This window comes from Jatropha curcas, chromosome 7 (genome assembly GCF_041381405.1).
Source record: "Jatropha curcas cultivar XTBG-Jc1 chromosome 7, XTBG_Jcur_1.0, whole genome shotgun sequence".
NCBI lineage: Eukaryota > Viridiplantae > Streptophyta > Magnoliopsida > Malpighiales > Euphorbiaceae > Jatropha > Jatropha curcas.
The window spans coordinates 24,743,882-24,765,205 of NC_143157.1; the positions used below are offsets into that span (position 1 = coordinate 24,743,882).

The 21,324-nt window shown below is 32.1% G+C and overlaps 4 protein-coding genes and 1 non-coding gene across 5 annotated transcripts; all 5 read left to right on the forward strand.

Moving 5' to 3' along the window:
• The first annotated feature begins 699 nt into the window (after positions 1–699).
• LOC105633012 (ethylene-responsive transcription factor 3-like) lies at positions 700–1,428 on the forward strand. The gene is given in 1 exon segment (NM_001308818.1): positions 700–1,428. A coding segment is annotated over 1 exon segment (729 nt).
• A 1,917-nt stretch (positions 1,429–3,345) lies between these two features.
• On the forward strand, positions 3,346–4,618 carry LOC105633013 (ethylene-responsive transcription factor 3). The gene has a single exon (XM_012215510.4). It carries the CDS (start codon positions 3,618–3,620, stop codon positions 4,323–4,325), a length of 708 nt encoding a protein of 235 aa, XP_012070900.1. The 5' UTR covers positions 3,346–3,617; the 3' UTR covers positions 4,326–4,618.
• Positions 4,619–6,606: 1,988 nt separating this feature from the next.
• Positions 6,607–6,679, forward strand: TRNAF-GAA (transfer RNA phenylalanine (anticodon GAA)). Its single transcript has one exon. It is a non-coding gene; the product is annotated as a tRNA-Phe (tRNA).
• A 3,415-nt stretch (positions 6,680–10,094) lies between these two features.
• On the forward strand, positions 10,095–12,837 carry LOC105633014 (extracellular ligand-gated ion channel protein (DUF3537)). The gene is made up of 4 exons (XM_012215511.4): positions 10,095–10,731; positions 11,243–11,692; positions 12,011–12,308; positions 12,399–12,837. Exons 1-4 carry the CDS (start codon positions 10,336–10,338, stop codon positions 12,533–12,535), a joined length of 1,281 nt encoding a protein of 426 aa, XP_012070901.1. The 5' UTR covers positions 10,095–10,335; the 3' UTR covers positions 12,536–12,837.
• A 796-nt stretch (positions 12,838–13,633) lies between these two features.
• On the forward strand, positions 13,634–19,639 carry EHD1 (EPS15 homology domain 1). Its single transcript, XM_012215513.2, has 16 exons — positions 13,634–13,964; positions 14,067–14,146; positions 14,264–14,332; positions 14,411–14,468; positions 14,593–14,648; positions 14,741–14,783; positions 14,871–14,932; positions 16,460–16,573; positions 16,710–16,812; positions 16,948–16,997; positions 17,549–17,677; positions 17,769–18,020; positions 18,202–18,281; positions 18,642–18,768; positions 18,998–19,141; positions 19,270–19,639. The coding sequence occupies exons 1-16, from the start codon at positions 13,880–13,882 to the stop codon at positions 19,453–19,455; spliced, it is 1,638 nt and encodes a 545-aa protein (XP_012070903.1). The 5' UTR covers positions 13,634–13,879; the 3' UTR covers positions 19,456–19,639.
• Positions 19,640–21,324: the final 1,685 nt, after the last annotated feature.

Below are 21,324 nucleotides of genomic sequence, written 5' to 3' on the forward strand. Positions count from 1 at the left end.
AAATCATATAAAAAGAAAAGAAATTGAAAAAAAAGAAAGATAAAAATTCATGAAGATAGATCAGGAAATTGCACATGCCACACAATCCAAACCAAATCCCACCCTGTCCCACCACAAATCAACATGTTAGCTAATAGCTATCTTCCCCCACTACACATGCTTTTGTTTTTTTTTACTGCTGGGTATTTGACCAAAAGCTCAAGGACTCTTTAGTCATTTCATCGGCTAGATTATTTTGAACACTGATAATAATAATCACAAAAAAATAAATAAATAAAAGGAAGAAGCAATGATCCGTGTCGGTTTGTGGGGGCGAGAGAAGGTAGAGAAATCGAGAAAAGAAGGAAAAGCCATTTCAGCCAGAGAAAAAAAAAAAAAAAAAAAGAAAGAAAGAAAGAACACACTAACCCAAAATTTTTTATCAAGAGAAGGTCTTGTGTTGTGTTATCCCATTCAGTTCTTATCATATCCCTTTCTCTTTCTCATACCCAACAATTTTTTTTATAAAAGAAAATTTTCGTTCTTTCTTTCATCTTCTTAATCCATTTTTCCATTTTCTAGTCTTTCTTGGTTGTTTGATTGTTTCATACATGAAGATTTTCTGTTAATCAAGCTGATTTGGTTTTGATTGTGGGTTTTTTTTCTTTCATTCTTTCTCACAATCCACCTTTCTTTTCGTGTTCCTTTCTTCAATAATCTATGAGGAGAGGAAGAGCCGCCGTGACATCCGCTGCGGCTGCAGATGCTAAACAAGCCGTGGAAACCAACGGATCTGCACCACAAAAAATCCTAAACGGAAGAGAACCGAGATATAGAGGAGTTCGTAAAAGACCATGGGGCAGATTTGCTGCGGAGATTAGAGATCCATGGAAGAAGACGAGAGTTTGGCTTGGTACTTTTGATTCTGCAGAAGACGCTGCACGTGCTTACGACAAGGCGGCTCGTACGCTTCGTGGACCGAAAGCTAAAACCAATTTTCCTATCTCTACTTCTAATTTATCTCCTTTCACCTATCAAAACCCGCCCGACCCGTTCATGGATCACCGGATTTATTCATCAAATGCATTTCAAGAGCATCATGTAAATCCTCAAAGACCTACGTCTAGCAGTTTGAGTAGTACCGTCGAGTCCTTCAGCGGTCCCCGGCCACCAACGACGGTGCTACCACCAATATCAACAACAAAATCAGGTGTTTTATTAGCGACGGTAACGAGAGGTCACAAGAGACACCATCCTCGGACCCCGCCGGTGGTGCCGGAAGATTGTCACAGCGATTGTGATTCATCCTCTTCAGTAGTTGACGATGGAGATATTGCATCATCGTCTTCTCTATACAGGAAGCCGTTACCGTTCGATCTGAATTTTCCACCGTTGGATCAGGTTGACTTTGCTGGTGATGATCTTCAATGCACTGCTCTATGCCTTTGATGATGACGACGATGATTATTAAATGAAAAAAAAGAAATGGTTACAATTTTTTTTTTCTTTTTTCCCCCTTAATTATTATGCGGATTAAAAAAAAAAAAAAGAAGAGAAAATTATCAGATTAGGTTAAGATAAAAAATTATCTTAATCTTATATGGATATGCACTTATGGTGTTTGATGAGAAATTAATTTCCTCTACTATTTCTTGATGATCGATCTTTATCATTATTATTCTGGATTATCAACTACTCGTTACAGATCCTCCTTTGTAAAAAATATTGTCTCATTTATTTAATTTTTTTTTCCTTTTATAATACAAGATTTTGATCTCCATGTTGCTGCTTGTGATTTGTTGTAGTTAGTGATATTATAATCACGATTATTGTTAATGAGGGTTTTGTTTAATCTTCTGTAAAGAAATGGGCAAAAAGAGAGAGGGAAGGGAATTCTTTCCTTTCCATGGCTGGACTGTGCTGTGCTTTCCTTCGTTTTGAGAGATGCATTTCTGAGAAAGAAAACGATGCGTCGTTTAGCAGTGGCCGATGTGTCGCTTTCGAACAGTGCTGGCCTGCCATGTTTGAAAGGTTGATGGGTTGGGTTTCTTAGATGCTTCAAAGAGACCTATTAGGAAACAGTGAGTGGAGTGGTGGGGTTGGTCAGTTGAGGGCAAAAGGGATTAGGCCAGACTCTGTAGTTCTTAATCAAACTCATTTTTATTATTAGCCACTAAAATGTAATCCTCTTGTTATCTTAAAAAATAAAAATAAAAATAAGATCTTTTAAATTATAGAAGATTATATTCAAATGGATGTTAGATTTTGAATTTCATCAATGTATTATCTAAGTACTACCTTGTTAGGCTAATGTTTATAAATAGAAAATCAACCCTAAGAATTTAATAAGAGTTGGTGTTTGATTTATAAGATGGTGTGAGAGAAAAGTAAGTATCTTCTATTTGATTGGGGGTTAAGGAGAAGTAACTAAAACTTACATTTATTATTACGTTTCATTTTTGTTTGTTCACAAAGGTATAGCATACTAAGAAGGAAAATTTCGTTAAATTATTCTCCCTTATCTCAGATAATGAACGGTTTGGGATTCAATGCATATGCGGGGATAGCTTAGTTGGGAGAGCGTCAGATTGAAGATTGAAGGTCGGGTGTTCGATCCACGCTCACCGCACAATTATATTTTTTTTGGGTTTTAAAGTAAATAAAGCCCATATTTTTGGGCCAGGCTTTTGAATCCGCAGTTGTATACTTGTAGTCTTTTGTTTTGCAGATTTTTGGCTTAATTAATTCATTCTAGTGTAAAAGCTGTTGTTTATCATGAAACTCCATTTAAAAATTTTTCTAATTAGACCTTAAGAAATGTCCTTTGTAATATATTCTCATCTTTTTAATATTAATTAAAATGTAAATAAATGATTGTACTTTTCAAATAATTAAAATTAAAGATCTCATCAATATAATTTTTATATATTAAAAAGTTTTAATTTTTGAGATTTTTCGAAATAGATTATCAATTAGAATCTTGTAACAGTATAAAATTTAATAATAAGTGAATATGGGCTTCCCAAAAAAAAAAAATGCATCTTCCTTTTCATTTATATCTCACAAAAAAAAAAAAAGAAACACACATGAATTTAATTTTCTTAGTTTCACTACCATTGTTAAAAAATATATTATTTATTTAATAATTTAGGTTCAATAAAAAGTTTGAAAAATAATTATATTATTCACAATATAAATTTTATCTTACCCAACAAACCCTTCAAATACCTAAAATGTCGTTATAGAAAAGGAAAATTATTATTTTCACATTACCATGTGATCATTTTCATATATTAGATTTTTTAAAAACTATATTGTCATGTTCCATGAACCAAATGAAATGCTATTAAAAACAACAAAAACAAAAATTAAAAAATACAAAAATAAAATGGGCAGAAGAGAAAGTGTTGGCTTTGTTATGCCATCCGGTTCCTGACCCACCTATCCCCTCCTCTCTGCCTCTAACCCAGAAGACCTTCCTCTCTTTCCCTCCTCTCCGTTGAATCCATTTTCTAAAAAAATGGTCGATTCAAAATAACACCAGTTGTTTCCGATTTGCCGATTTGGTGCTGATTGTGGGTTTTCTCCTTTCTTTCTCACAATCCACCCCTTTTTTTCCTTCACAAATCGGAACTCCTATGAGGAGAGGAAGAGTAGCCACCGCTGCCGCCTCCGCAGCTAAACAAGTGGTGGAGCCAAATGGATCTGTACCTCAAAATAGCATAAAGGGTAAAGAACCCAGATATAGAGGAGTTCGTAAAAGACCATGGGGTAGATTCGCCGCCGAGATCAGAGATCCCTGGAAAAAAACAAGGGTTTGGCTCGGCACCTTCGACTCCGCTGAGGATGCCGCCCGTGCCTACGACGCCGCCGCCCGGTCTCTCCGTGGGTCAAAGGCTAAAACTAATTTTCCCTTCTCTACCTCTCAATTATCTCCTTTCACCTACCAAAACCCATCCGACACGTTAATTGATCACAGGTTATATACATCAAATGGGTTTCAAGAGCATCACGTAAATCCCCAAAGACCCACATCTAGCAGCCAGAGCAGTACAGTGGAGTCTTTTAGCGGTCCCAGGCCACCGGTGCCGGCGACAACGACAAAAAAATCGGGGCTTCTGTTGACGACTACGGCTCCGAGAAAATACCATCGGAAAACTCCACCGGTTGTGCCAGAGGATTGTCATAGCGATTGTGATTCATCGTCTTCGGTGGCTGACAATGGAGACATTGCATCATCGTCTTCCTTGTGCAGAAAGCCCTTACCTTTCGATCTGAATTTTCCACCGTTGGATCAGGTTGACTTTCCAATTGATGATCTCCAGTGTACTGCTCTATGCCTTTGATGATTATGATGATGACGATTACGATTATTAAATGATAAAAAAATTAATTTTTTTTTAACATTATTGTGCGGATCAAAAAAGAAAAAAAAAAAAAAGAAAAATATCAGATTAGGTTAAGATAAGCTGATATTAATCTGTATGAGTATGCACGTTTGGTGTTTCATTTATATGATATTGTTGATCAGATTATGATGGACACTTTAGTTACTAGTTACCAATCCATCTCTGTAAATAAAATGCCTGATTTAGTTTTTCTTCTTTTAATAGAAAAGAAATTGATTTTTTTCTTCCTATTTGTGTTCCTACTACCTTTGGTTCTTGTTTGTGGTAACTTAGAACATATGATCACTTTATTTGGTTTTTTACTAATTGGGCTTTGCTTGATTTGGATAAAGAAGTTAATGAGATGGCTGGAAGATAAAGGAGAAAGGAACCCTTTCCTTTCTCGTTTATATTTTTTTTGCTTTAGCCTCATATTTGCTTTGGTGATGTGTTTGCTTGCATTTCTAAGAAAGAAAGAGAGTGATCTTTGATTTTCAGGGTCTCAAGGATGGTGTTGTTGTAGCTGATACATCGTTTTCACCTTTGTGACTTTGTTATTATGTTTGAATGGTTTCTTAGATGCTTCAAGTTGAGCATTAGGAAAGTAGGAAATTATGGGTGGCCATTTGGGCAGCCATATGGTGGAGGATACAAGTCGTGCCAAACTCCAGCATTTGGAGTAGGGTCATTTTATCTTGTAAGTAAGAGTTCTTGTTAGAATAAGTATCCTTATCCTTATGGCTGTATATGGTTATCTGGGTTTAACATTTCTATCCCAAATCACTTTCCTAGGGCAGTGGATTCCAGGTTAAATGAGTCAGGATGTGAGATTTTGTAATTGCAGAATTGTTGATCGGTTTTATTAGGGAATTGGAGTGCTATCTTTTAGGTTTAACCCCAATTGTCTTTTGGTGTTTACCAAGATGCTTATCTTCAGTTTCTAGTTATGTTGCAGCTAAACTAGTTTGCATTTTTGTGTAGTTATAGGAAACCTAATAACCGAAACACAAAGCCACCTATTCTCTCATCGATGCACAAGTTAATGCTGTTCAATATCAAATTTGATGGTGGAAAATTTTTTCTTTTCTCCATCTACCACTAAAAATGAGACATAAACGTGCAAGCTACTTTCTCTCTAGGCCAATCTCCTCTTGGTTCAGGTTTGAATTTTACAGGAACCTGGTTTATATTTGTTTGCATCTGAGCTAACCTTCTCTACATGTGAATGGCCATTTCAGCTGTATTGTTACTAGTTGCTGCTTGCATATTGATCATCCTCTATAAACTACAAGCCTTGTCAATCGTCACCAAACAACCATCTCAACTTTGTTAATTCTCCCATTTAATTATCTCCATCTTATTTAGCTTTTCTCAAGTTTTTCTGATGTATTAACTGATATTATGAATTAAGGGTAAAAACTCTACTGATTTGAAGTAGCCAATTATTGGATTTATGTGTGATTCTTTTCCATATGCAAAAGTTTCGAAACAAACCAGGTCTATGATTGGTTGCTTCCTAAAGCGAAATTGATTTCTCCTGCCAAAACTTTTTAGGTATCTGAAATTTTATTTCAAAATCGCATCAGGTGATTTTCGATTCAGAATTTGTACTATTAAATTTTGTGAAATTTAGTTGAAATTTCTTTTTTCTGTTTTTGAGACGAATGAAAATGCTCATATTACTTGGTCAGTTAATCAAATTTAACATGATAAAAGAAATTTCAAAATGCAAATAATGTTTATAAGAATTTGTTATAAATGCATTGACTATAGATTTTACGTATTTCGTTTAAAAAAATTTTTTTTTTAATGATTGTATTTATGTTTAATATAAATGAAAAATGATTCTAAATTATATGGTTTTAAGCTTATATTGGATACGGTTAAAGTTATTGTTTTTTGGTTTGATCTTAACTAAATATTGACTCTCGATGAATAAGAGGGACCAAACTCCCTATTGTTATAAAACTGACCCTTCTAAAAATTAATAAAATTTTAAGTATAACATAATAGATTTGCTTATTTAAAATAAACTTTATAATTAGTTTAAATGCAAAAGATCTTTTTACAAAGAATTATTTTATGACATTAACTTGTAAATGAACATTAACTGTCATCCCTCCTATTTTAATTTAAATAAATATGAAGGTATGGCTGTGGGCTAGTGAGGTCCTTTCTTCTCTAATGAATCCTTGACTAAACTTTAAATAAATTATATCTGAACCAATTACTCATTCAAGCGGGGATAGCTCAGTTGGGAGAGCGTCAGACTGAAGATCTGAAGGTCGCGTGTTCGATCCACGCTCACCGCATTTTGCAAAATTTTGTTCATTATTTTTGGAATGACTACTTTTCCATCTTATTTAAGATCTTAACGCATAGTTCCTATTCTCAAATACAAAAAACTTGAATCTAATAGATGCAAAATTATCTTAATTATTTCATACACAAATTCTCATGCACTTTGATCATCATTTACAAAGCAAAAGCTTAATTATTTCATACACAAAATAATTAAGATTAATTATCTTAATTATTTCTCAGGATTTAAGTGAGTTTATCCATAGATATTTGTTGTTTTCAATTAGTAGTAGTTGGTTCAATTTTTGTTTGTTAAATCAATCTTAATTACTTTAATCTTGCTTAGCCCATTTTATAATTCTCTTACAAATAGGGAAGCAATGAAGCTTAAGCACATACCCACATCCTATCTTCACTTCTAATAAACAAAACATAGTAAATGGAGGATGAAGGTGACCCTTTCATATTGTAAGAGGCTTTCAGTCAATTAATCAGATGCTTGCAAACACAGAGTGACAAAATATTTTCTTTTTGAAAATTCGGTTTCTATCAATCAAAATGAATTCAATATTTTCTAAAATAATAATAATAATTTGACAAATAAATAGAAGAAATAATTGAATCCTTTATTTTATATATCAACCAATCAGACCTTGACAACAATAGCATCTGAGAGCAGTTCAGCTGACTATAGAATGCGGCTTATGCAATTTTCTATTAAGTCCTATTTATTTATTTTTCTTCTTCTGTAATCAAATGGCGATTTACTATTTAACTCCAATAGTTTAATAAAATTTACAAATCGGGATAATTTATTTTCAAATATCTATTAAATAGTCCCTTTAAATCCGACTGTTAAAATTTCTTATTTGTTTTTATTATTCAACTAAAAAATAAGTCAAACAAAATTTTTTTTATTTCTATTTTCCACTTAAATTTAATTTATTGTATTGATATGTCAATGGTTGTTATTTTTAATGATTTTTTATCTGTAAATTAATATTTGTGGCTTTTATTATAAAAATAAAAAATTTAGAGTTTTGGTATGGCAAAGATATTCCAAATCTTATTGGGAGTAACATTATATTTTATTAGCATTATTTTGGTTAAACGAAGTGTTACTTAATTAAAGAACAACAAAATAGAGAGACTATTTAATTTATTTTAAAAAATAAATAGCTTAATTTATGAATTTTAATAAATTACCGGGATTAATAGTAATTCACCGCTAATCAAAACCGTTGTTTGGATGATAATAATACCAGATACATAAATTGGATTTAAGACACGTATAGCCTATTTTTGATATTAACAAATAAAAAGTTCTGCAAACAAAGTCTTACAACGATTATTATAACACTTACGGGTGATTATTGACATCCCATGTGGCATCGGCATGTTGGCCCTTTCCGCAAATGACGGTAGCACTGTACACGTCTTGTGTACAGGTTTCATGGCCAGCTGTATTTTATGTTTATGATATTCATACCTTTTGATTATCATTTTAATAATTGTTAATTATTATTATTATTATTATCATTTCTAATTAGATAGATTGCGCATGAAGAGTAAACATCCGTAAATAATAATCTGAATCAAACTCGAGACCTTATAACTTTTATTTTCTGTCATTCCATTAATAAAAAAGAACAATTACAATTTGATCAATCGTTTTTTTGGAATCGATTCACTAAAAAAATAAAATATTTTTAATGAATATTTGTTCCATTAAAAAAAGATAAAATTCTCGATCTTATTTGAGAAAAAATAATATTTGAACCATTTATTCAATACTCATCGGTAAATTTTAATCAGAAACGTTAACTTGAAATCATTTGAAAATTGATAAAATTTTTATATTTATAACAGTTACGATATAAATACAGCAAAATAAAAATTTATTTTTCATTTGAAAATTGATAAAAAGAGCAAAAAGGAAAATGACTTCCTTGGACATGTGATTATATTACAATAATTAAGTTGACAGCGAGACGAATGGAATGTCCCACGGTAAATTTTTAATGATTAAAATTTATTAGGTACGCAAATATTTAACCATTTGCTGAATTATGAATGTCATAGTAATTTTTGTATTCTATGCCCTTTGTTTTTTGGTAATGGATTTTATTTATTTTTTTTAGGGATGAAGTCATTAATTTTTTACCATGTTGGAAATAAAATGAAACTAAGGCTCCGTTCGTTTTCGTAAAATAACTTATAGGAAAATATTTTTTGAAATTTTCCGTTTTTTGGAGCGCTCAAGAAAATAAATCAACGGGAATTATTTTCCTAGTCAAAGAAAAATTAAGTCATTTTTTGAGGAAAACAACTTTCCACTTTTGAGAGAGTAAAATATTTTTCAGACTTAACAAACCTTATAAATTCATATTTTTTAATTTATTAACCATCATAATTACTACCACCAGTTACCATTTATCACCGTCCACCACTATCAGCTACCACCACCGGTCACTGACGGCTTTCATAATTAAATTTTTTTTTTTTACATTTTTTTCATATTTAACAATAAAATTTTTGAATTATATAATTTCTATTATTATTAATATTTTTTATGATATAAAGACTTTAATATTTTAAACTAATTTTCAATATTACAACCAAATAACGAAAAATAAGTCATTTAGAAAATAATTTTCAACAAATTATTTTCCTATAAATTATTTTATGGAAATAAACGGAAACTAAATTAGAATTATAATTTTATTTTATTTCAATGTTATTTTCTAAAGAATATTTTCTTCCCTTATAGAGGCTCGCATTATCACCGCGGTAGTAAGTCATCAAGCATTACTTAATAGTTAATTGTATAATGAAAGATTATTAAATATTTTATGATTTAATAAAGTGATAAATTCCTCAAAAGTGTAATTAGGTGATATTATATTTATTTATTTTATATATTCCTTAAGGAAATTATAAACAATATACTCGTAATTAATAATATAATATAGACTTAGTTTTATTTTTCACTTGTTGTAAATTAGCCATTTTCCTTTTTAAATGTGCAATTAACTTCTTATCTTTCTAATGTACTACTTACTTCTTTACAAAAACATAATGATTCCGTAAAGACACTTTTACTCACAGTTTGCATATTAAAAAGTATAATTTAATATTAAATGTATTATAATCTGATAATAGCTTCGGATTTAAATTATGCTTAATTTAATATTAAGAAATAAAATATCTTTAATTATATTTCATTAAAGAGTATTAAAATATCTTTAACTACAAAATATTACATAGTATTATGGCTGATCAAACGAAATTCTTTGCTAATAATTTTCAAAAAAAAAAAAAAAAAGAAAAAGAAATTATTTGCTAATAAATAGTACCATGCTTTAGGTTGGATTTGGTGTTCTTATAACAAATCAAACCAATCAGCTCGCCACGCAATCATTTATTAGGCACTGCCTAACACGCGCCCAAATTACTAGCGACTTCTCCGGTCAGTTATATTAACAGAGGCGAGGCCCAGCTGTAACAGAGTCGCTGAATTCTCAGCGACGTCTCTTCTTTTAAAAAAAAAACACCAACCTCACAACGGACGCAACAAATCTCTGCTTAAAATTCTCCCTCGTCTCTCATTTTACCATCGTCTTCTTCTTCTTCTTCTTCCAAAACTAGTCCAACCCCGAAATTAACCATGGAAGAAACTTTAATAGCAAGGCCAAATGACAAATTCAAGCGAAGTGTATCACATGCTTATGATGAATTACAGAGCTTTAGATACTATCTCCGATGGATGTGTGTAGATCAATCAAATATATGGCTCGTTTGTCTCTCTTGGTTTATGTTCATTCTATTTTCCATTATCGTTCCTGCGATTTCTCATTTCCTGTTAGCTTGTAGTACCTGCGATGGCAAACACAAAAGGCCTTATGATAGCGTTGTGCAATTGTCGCTAAGTAGCGTCGCGACTTTGTCTTTTGTTTGTTTGTCCAGATTCGTTAGTAAATATGGATTGAGAAGGTTTTTGTTCTTTGATAAGCTCTGCGATGAAAGCGAGACTGTGAGGAAAGGCTACACAAATCAGCTCAATGTACGTCTACCGTTTCTTTTTACTCTAAATTATGTTTTTGGTTTTGATTTGTGTTTGGCTGATTTTTTCTTTTCATAAGAGAAAATAATAATGTTTTTATTATTTTTTAAAATTATTTTCTTTTCTTCCAAACAGTGAGAGAGAACAGCGGACTTCTGGAATTCTCATTAATGGAAAAAAGTTTAATACCTTATTTGACGGAAATACTTTTTTTTTTTTCTTAAATGCAAATTTTGTGTTTGGTTTGAAAGAAAATATTCATTAAACATTATTGCAACGATGAATCTAGAAATTTAATTTTAATAAGCCAAACTGAATAAGTGCAATAAAACAAAGTGAAAGGTTCTCAGACTCATGTTCCTTTACTTCATGGCCACGTGAAATGAATAAAGAAAGAAAGAAAGAAAGAAAGAAAGAACATTTATGCTTTGGTGGGCCACTCACTGACCATCGATGTGATTTTTTTTTTCCCTTGCTGGTTTTGACATAACTTCTTTAATTCTTTATGCAGCGTTCATTACAGCTTCTGTCAATCTTTGTAGCTCCATGCTTCATAGCAGAATCAGCATACAAGATATGGTGGTATGCTTCTGGTGCCTCTCAAATCCCATTCTTGGGTAATGTCATTCTAAGCGACACCGTTGCTTGCATAATGGAGTTATGCTCTTGGCTTTACCGGACAACTATAATATTCCTAGTGTGTGTTCTTTTCCACCTGATTTGCCACCTGCAGATCCTTCGTCTCCAAGACTTTGCTAAAGTTTTCCAAACTGACTCTGATGTTGAGTCTGTTCTATCTGAGCATCTTAGGATCAGGAGGCATTTGAGGATTATTAGCCATCGGTATCGGTTTTTCGTTTTGTGGGCACTGATTTTGGTTACTGGGAGCCAGTTTGCTTCATTGCTTACAACCACCAAGTCTGGTGCTGTTGTTGATTTGTACAGAGCTGGAGAACTCGCGGTATGTCACTGTATCGAACTTGTATACTCAGAATTGAAAACGTTTACGACCCCAAAAAAACTTGTTGGTTCATAATTAGACTTTTTTAGTTTCATCAGTAATCACTAAATTTATTACTAGCACACATGAGAAAACCGGGATAGGGTCCAAGAATTGAATTTTCATAGAACTTCTTTACCAAATATTAGAATTTTACTTTCTCAAATCAAACTTTTTTATAAGATTTTGGCAACCAAATGCTCATTATAACATCATTAAATCAGTCATTAAATGATTGGATTCAGTAATTTGTTTTTTCTTTTTGAAAAAAATTTGTAGCTATGCTCTATAACCCTTGTAACGGGGCTGCTAATTTTACTGCGGAGTGCTACAAAAATCACACACAAAGCTCAATCAGTTACTAACCTGGCTGCAAAGTGGCATATTTGTGCAACATTAGACTCATTTGATGCAAGTGAGGGTGAAACTCCAAGGTTTCAACGTGTAACATCTTCCACCGAGGATGGATCAGAAGAAGCGGACGATGTAGGCGACGAAGAAGACGAATTAGATAACTCTAAGTTGATTCCGGCATACGCATATAGTACCATTTCATTCCAGAAGAGACAAGCTCTGGGTTAGTACTCGAAATTTATTATTTAAGGTACATATGATTAATTACTGGTCATGGTGTGATTAAATTTTGATTAATTTTTGTTATGGGCAGTGACTTATTTTGAGAACAACAGAGCTGGGATTACAGTGTACGGGTTCACCCTGGATCGAAGTACATTACACTCCATTTTTGGAGTTGAGTTAGCTCTTGTACTGTGGTTGCTTGGAAAGACTGTTGGTATTTCTTGAGAAAATGGATATATTTTTTCACCATATTCAACGATGGTTCGGCTTTTATAGAGTGGAAGAGAGATCGGATCACAGTATTTTAATAATTTAATTTATATTAATTCATTTTTATTTATTTTGACCATTATGTGTGTCTGTATAGTATCCTCTTTCGTTGTATGTTTTTTCTTGTTGATAATAGTACTAGTTAATTTATAATGACATGTTTGGACTTAAATGCTTTTGTATCAGTTTATGTAGTATTTTCATTCTATCGGTATTCTGTATATAATTTATAATTTATAAGGCCTTGCATTGTGCGTGATGCTTTGTTATTATACATTTTAGTTCGTAATTTATAATTTACGAATTGTATTAGTATATATAGAAATATATATTTTCTCTTCCTTTATTTCTGTATATAATTGTTTATGATTTATAAATTTTATTTAGTACATATTATTTCATAGTTTATATTATCAATTTTTACACATTTTATGGTAATATCTTAAGTAAAATTGCAATTTGTCTTAATTCGTAACAAAAAATATATAATACCAGTAAAAACATTAATTCTTAACATTAATTATATAAATTACTATAAATCTCACATAATATTTTTTTGCTAATTTTCTCTTAATTCTTTTTCTTCTTGCAACATCATAATAGTGCCACGTGTTGCAACACTCTTACAGATTGATATAAATATATATTTTAAGGTCTTCAACTTTGTTGCGTACGTTGCAATAATGTACTTTTTAAATTTTTTTTATCAAAATTGAGAACCATTAATTAATAATTTTTTTTTGTTTATTTCAAAATGGTATGATATTTGAAATCTGTTTTTGTCAAGTTAGTTTTAACTTTATATATTTCAAACTTGTTAGTTTAGCTATATATAATTTTATACCTTGTTTGAGAATCTGAATTAAATATATGATTCCAACAAAAAAATCTCAATGTTATGAATTTGATTAAATACTCTTAATTATTTAAATTTAATTTTTATCAAATTAATTAATTAATTTATATTAATTTTAAATTTAAAAATGATAGGGAAAACTTGCAGATTTACAGTTCATTTTTTAAGATACCGTTAACAGTTCGGTCAGGCACGCGCCTTAGCAATTACCCAACTTGCAGAAACCGACACCGTTTTCCTTCAAGCGCCAGACTCTTAACTCTTTCCGTCGGCCGTAAGGACTCTCCCGAAAAAACGCGAGAAACCGAAGAAAGTGTTCCTTTACCAAATATTTTACTTCACATTCAAAGTTTAAAAGCAAGATTCAGCAAAAACAGTACTTCAAAATTCGAAACGGAGAAAAAGAGATAAAAACATCTCCTTCACTTGATCGTCTTGCGATTATGGAAATATCTTCAGGACCAATCGGTTCTTGCTCTAAAGATAATCAAAAGATCTACCTTGAGTGGTTTAATTTTGCTGATTCAGGTACATTTTTCTTCTTCTTCTGCATTTGCTATTGTTTTTCTATATTTTTTTGAAGTTATTACTTATTAACACTGTACATGAGAGTGTGTTGTTTGATTTTAGATGGCGATGGTCGAATTACTGGCAATGACGCTATAAAATTTTTTGGCATGTCTAATCTATCTCGACAAGATCTTAAGCAGGTTTGATTTCTTGCTTCTGTTTGAATTCTGTTTTTTCAATCCTATTATTGCTTCATATTATTAGGTTAAACTAAACATTTTTACTGTTTTTGTTTGTTTTTCCCAATTTCTTAAAAGGTTTGGGCAATTGCAGATTCTAAACGACAAGGATATCTTGGCTTCAATGAGTTTATCACTGCTATGCAGGTTTTAGTTAGTACTTTTTATGAGGTTTAATATTAAATTAATTGTTATTTACTGATCAACTGATGCTTTGAAGTGTAGTTAATTTCTTTAGCGCAAGCAGGACATGAAATAACTCATGATCTCTTAAATAGTAATAGTAAGCTTTCTAGGCTTGTCCTTGTTTATTTATTTGTTTTACAATTTTGGGTTTTGAAGATTTTTTTCCTATTCAGTTTTTGATTTTAAGTTGATGTTTTAATATTATGTTAGTATATTTGCAGTTGACTTTGAAAATTTGAAAACTCCGTTCATGGACGGTTTGGATTTGTTGCTTGCAGTAAGTGTGCTATTATTTTTGAGCTAATTAAAATTTTTCTTGTTTGTTTCTTTCTGTGTAAATTCTTAATTCTTTACTTTAATTCATGGCAGAAGAAAAAGCGTTTGTCAAAGTCAAGTGAACCTGATACAAATGGTAAGAACTCCTTTCATTGTTGATATATAAATATTTGTAATTTTCTTTTCTAATAATTGTCTATTCAATGATCTTCAAAAAATGCAGGTAGTCATCTAGTGCAACCGTCACCTTCAGCCAACTGGTTTTCTTCAAAATCATCAAAAAAGGTTTGTGTTGGGCATGGGAATTGACACTTAGATTCTAATTAGTTATGTTGTTCAGTTTATAATGTATAACAGACCTGTTTTTTTTCTTTTTGTTCTTCATGTATGTATACTGACTTTGAATGATGATACATGTGATTGGTAGCTAACACTCATTGATAAGGCTGTCTGTTTTTCTTTTTTGTGTATGCTAGCAAGACAGGCTCTTCCAGTTGGTTTAAGCTTGATACGTTTCATGTATTGTCTATGACTGAGATGCTCTTGATAATTGTAATCGTATCGTCAAGTCATGCTGAGGATTACATCTCATTATAGGCTTGAGTTTCCATGAGGATTGAATAGGAGATCACTAAGTTATTTAATTGTTATTATGAATTTGTTTGTGTTTCTTGATCTTGTGCTGACACAATTCCATGTTTCCACTTACTTTAAGAAATTATTGCATTAAATAATCTTTGCCTTCTGGGTAGTACTGTGCATGAATTAGATTGGGAACTAACCATTACGAATTTGAGTAGAAGGTTTGGACCTAATCCTTAGATTCATTTGATGCACCAAAGTTTGAGTTGTTAGCTTGGTTTGGGGGAAAAAACCAAAAGAGCAAATATATGGATTAGAAAATGAGGAAGAATTTATAAGTTTCATTATACTTACAGTAGAAGAATTCATTTTTTTTCCAGAGTCAAAAGGACTGTTACTGGGATTTAGATATTTGTTGGAGAATGTAGAGTGGGAGGCAATAGGGTGAGATAATTAAAAGAGCTGTTCAATAAAGATTATAATTTCAATAGTTTAGTATACAAGATTATCTTTATAATTTTTTTGATTCATACTTATCCTTAATTTTTATTTTGCAGGATTTTTAGAATTTTCCTGATCTCATGCTTGGTGTTCTTATTCTTTTTCCTTTCCCATTTTTTTTTTTTCAGTGCAAACAGTTCTTTTTCCTTACAGTCACATGTGTTCCCATTCTTGCTGCGCTGCAAAATTTTGTGATACTCCTTCTTGATGCTCTGCTAGTTACTATTCTTGGTAGATCCAATCATACATCATTGGTTGGTTGAAGTTGTCTTGATTTTACTGCTTCTTATCCAATAAAATTGAAGAGTTTGTATAAGATGATCTGAGTTTACCACCTCTGTTATGTAATGTGATTTATTTTATTGCTTGTCCCATAGAAAGTTTTATTTCCAACTCTGATTGTCATTTTTGTTTATGTTTATGGAATCTGTCAAGTTTGTTGTTATTTCCTCTTAATTTACTGGACATGTTTGCACACTTAATCATCAGCCTGTGGTGTAATGTTTTGTAGTTCCTAGTTCATGCATAATTGTTGTGTTTGGATTGTTTCCTTGTATTTGCTTATAATAAAAGATATATGTTTTGTAGTTCCTAGTTCATGCATAATTGTTGTGTTTGGATTGTTTCCTTGTATTTGCTTATAATATAAGATACATGCTTCTTTATTATTGTCATCTAACTTACATCTTTTTACATTTCTTGTGCCTAAAATTTATGATATCTGCTTAGATATCTCTTTCCTCTGTTACATCTATCATTGATGGCTTGAAGAGACTGTACATTCAGAAGCTGAAGCCATTGGAAGTTGCTTATCGATTTAATGATTTTGTATCTCCACTATTGGTAAGTAAGCAATAGCTTTGGCGTGTGATGTATTACCCAGATTATGTATCCAATCAGTTTTCAGTTTAGTTTCATATTTCCAGATTCCTGGCCATGGTAGTATGAACTTATAGGTTATGTGCATTTGTTTATGCAGACAAGCAGTGATTTTGATGCCAAACCGATGGTTATGCTATTGGGTCAATATTCCACTGGAAAAACAACATTCATCAAACATTTGCTTAAAACTAGTTATCCTGGTGAGTGCTCTTTCTCCCCTGTTGACACCCCGCCTCCCTCCTCCCACCCAAAAAAAAGGGGAAAAATATGCAAGTAATTTCCCATTTCTTTTACTCATTCATTTCTTTTTTTTTTTTTCCTTGCTTTTATGACAGGAGCTCATATTGGACCTGAGCCAACTACTGACAGATTTGTTGTTGTCATGGTAATGATAGTTGTTTATGTTACCAATATTGTTAATGCCTCTTCATTAATTGTTGTTGCTTGTTGCTTCTTGGACACATTTCAGTTATAGCTATTGAAATTTAACATCAATAAATAGTAAAGACTACCTTTAATTTAAACAATATGCCAAATTTCTTCTTTTGGCTTGCTATCAGTAATTTGATGAAAGTTGTTGACTGTTTTCTTATTTTTGCAGCATCGGCTCATCTTTTATTTATTTATTTTTTTTATCGTGCTGATTTTTCTTCTTCATTGCTAAATCTGGTATGCTAAAGCTTTTTCCTATTATTGTTTTAAAATGCAAATGGTACACCATACACTGTGCAATAAAATGATTATCTATAGTATTACCGCTAGATCTAGTGATTGAACTCTCAGCATTGAGGGTATTGTTAATTATTAAACTTGTAATACACTGTAGAAAGAATAAATAAATAAGTTTAAGCACTATCCTTTTTTGAGTGATCCACATTACATCTCTTAAGTAATTTTTAGCATTAGTTTTTAAAACTTAGTTGTTTCTTTGTACAGTCTGGTACTGATGAAAGGAGTATTCCAGGAAACACAGTGGCTGTCCAAGCAGATATGCCATTTAATGGACTCACAACTTTTGGAACTGCATTTTTGTCGAAATTTGAATGTTCGCAAATGCCTCATCCTGTGAGTCTTGGAATCTATAATCAATAAAGACGTTATTAACTTTTAATCAGGAGCATTCAAATATATATATTGTGTATTTTTGTGCTTGAAGTTGCTGGAGCATATTACATTTGTGGACACACCAGGAGTTTTATCAGGAGAGAAACAACGAACACAGCGAGCTTATGATTTTACTGGTGTGACCTCTTGGTTTGCGGCGAAGTGTGATCTCATTCTGCTTCTGTTTGATCCTCACAAACTTGATGTTAGTGATGAGTTCAAGCGTGTGATTTCATCATTGCGTGGTCATGATGATAAAATTCGTGTGGTTCTCAACAAGGCAGACCAAGTTGATACTCAGCAAGTAAGAATTTTATTCAACAACGTATTGTTTTGGACTCTTCACTGTATATAAAATTTGCGCATATACAAGTTAGCATGCATGTGTATCGTGTGGTGATCTCTCTCTCCCTCTCTCTCTCTCTCGTTGTCTTATATATTATTTTGTGGCATTTTAACCACTTGATTTGGTCCTATTTCTGCAGCTAATGAGGGTTTATGGCGCATTGATGTGGTCACTTGGGAAAGTTGTTAATACTCCTGAAGTTGTGCGTGTTTATATTGGGTAGGTTTTTTATTGATTAATTTATTTCAAATGCATAGTATAATGTTCGACAAGATCCCCCTTCAGCATATTAATAGAGTGATTGCTATGCGAAAAGACCTGGACTTGTACTGCTTACTTGCTTGCTCTTATCTTGTGAAGAATGCTTTCAGTCCAAATCACAACCTTTGAAAATATGCAACCTGATGTTATTAGGCTGGGTTTATTTGTTTATTAAAATTCTTGAATTGGTTGTGGTCCTAAAGTGGATCATTGAAAACAAAACCCACAAAAGATGGTTTTTGGTTCTCAACTTTTTGTTGTAAAGTTGTTTCATGTTGTTTATGTCATGAAAAACTAATGTCTCTGATTGTTTGGCAGCTCATTCAATGACAAACCAGTAAATGAAGCTGCAGTTGGCCCAATAGGGAAGGAACTTTTTGAGAAAGAACAGGAAGACCTTCTGTCTGATCTAAAAGATATACCAAAGAAGGCTTGTGACCGTCGAGTGAGTTTATCATTTTGTTTGCGTTGAGGTTGTTATTTTTCGTCTACATGCATGGTGGATACATGGAATGGCATATAATCCATATACCATATTATGCAGCATGTATGAAATCAAGCTCAATTTGTATGGCCAAATCATTTACTTGAACCTGGTTAAACCATCTTCTCCAAGTAGTTTTTCTAGGGAAAAAATCTGTCTACTTGAAGCTGATGACACTAAATTCTTACAGATTAATGAATTTGTCAAAAGAGCTAGAGCTGCCAAGATTCATGCTTATATTATTAGCCATCTTAAAAAGGAGATGCCGGCAATGATGGGTAAAGCAAAGACTCAACAGCGGCTTATTGATAGTTTGGCAGATGAGTTTGGAAAGGTTTCATCTCTTCCCGCCACCTCTCTCTCTCTCTCTCTCTCTCTCTCTCTACACATATACATATATCATGTTTATCTTGTATATATATGTGTGTGTGTGTGGAATTTACCATGTTCTTGTTTCTGCAGGTTCAGAGAGAGTTTCATTTACCTCCAGGTGATTTTCCAAATGTTGAGCACTTTAGAGAGGTTTTGAGTGGTTACAACATTGACAAGTTTGAGAAGTTAAAGCCTAAAATGATACAAGCTGTTGATGATATGCTTGGCTATGACATTCCAGATCTCTTGAAGAACTTCAGAAATCCGTACGATTAAAACATAGCAGTTTATATAGGGCAAGTAATTTAGATCAAGACCAGACAGAATTTGGATGACCTTAAAAAAGAAATTTTCACCATTGCGTAGGTGTACATCGATTTTAGTGTCATTCTATAGATTGAGAGCATCTTTTTATACTATATATTATATATAATAAAAATTGATTCCTATGCTTGATTTAGTTTGTTTTAATTATAAGTTATAAATTAATAGGTTCATTTATATAGCTCCAAACTTTATATAAAGCTTACATAAATTTGGAAACGGGCACACCCAACAAAAGGTGCGAGTAGTACATTTTGGAGATAATTGCTATACATCAATAATAAAAGATTTTTTTCAACTAAACTTGAGACGCAATAGGGCTGGCCCGAGGAGTTTGCATTGCGGAGTATTGAATTTATAATTTAAGTCATGGTGATCAAATCAATCTTTGAAGTGCTCCTTATTATTGAACTCTCGGAGTGTTCTTTGTTACTGAGCTATTCTATTCGGATTATCAATAATAAAAGATGTTAAAAAGGGAAAGAGTGTTCTTCGGATTATCAATAATAAAAGATGTTAAAAAGGGAAAGAGTGTTCTTTGTTACTGAGCTATTCTATTCGGATTATCAATAATAAAATATGTTAAAAAGGGAAAGAGATAGACTTAGAATCATATTGAGAGATGTTTTCAAATGATTTTCTACTTAATATTAGTACAAACTTAGTTATGAACAAAGAGAAATGATGAATGCAAAACATTGATATAGTTGATTTTTAACTGGTTTGGATTTACACCAATTTGTTTTAACTTTTTTTTCTTAATTATTTTCTTTTTGCTATTTGGGAAATTTCCATGTTAATAGTTAGGCATTCAATCCTTTAACTAATAATCCGACCATTTCCATATTCTTAGCAAAAACAAAAACAGAGAAGAAAATTTTCAATTATAGTCCGGACTTTTCTTATTCTAGTCTGATTCCCATTTGAACCTGATGAGTGACCAAGAACTGATTCTTTCTGTGTAAAAATCTTAGATTCATATATATTTAAAGTTCAATTTTGAAAAATCCTGCTTTAAAAGAAAGAATTTCAGAGAAAAAAGGAAAGTTCTTTTAATTACCCATTTCTGCTACATTATATCCATATCTAAGTTGTTTGAATTACCATTTCTGGTACATTATATCCATATCCCGTTTACTGATTTTTGAAATGTAATTATGGACGCTTAGGTTTTAGAATCAAAATGCATTATCCTAAATCAGAGATTCAAAAAGATTTTTGCTGTAGATTTGGAACATATATGCAACTATCTTGCAAGGTTGGTATATATTAATTGTACCATCTCTTTCATTTTCTTGAAACAAAAAAGATCAAAACCCTAAAAGAACCCATTGTTCATAATCTACCAATCAGCCATGTCTTGCTTCACACCAGAAAAGAAGCCTTCAACAAACAAAACATGGAAAGGCTTCAAATCCACACTCCAAAAGAAATTAATCCGTCTTAAGAAACCAAAACCTCTCAGTACGACAAGAACCACCCAGTCTCTTCCATGTCACCACCACCATGACAAGGAGGAGGATGGCGGTGCTTGTCATGATCAGGATGGTGACGGTGTGGACAGTTATGGAGGTGATGACAAAATTCAATTAAAAGGAGTGGATGCAAGTGCAGAAGAATTCATACAGAAAATGAAAAGAAGATGGAAGCTTGAAAGACAGAGATCTGAGGAGAAGTATTTTCAAACATATGTGGAGTTATAACTATTAGGATTTAGGATTATTATTATTTTGGATCTTGGATATGATAGATACATGATTGAACCATTGAAGGAGTTCTGGAAAATTTTTTAGGTTTCATTTCTCCTTCTATGAACATCAA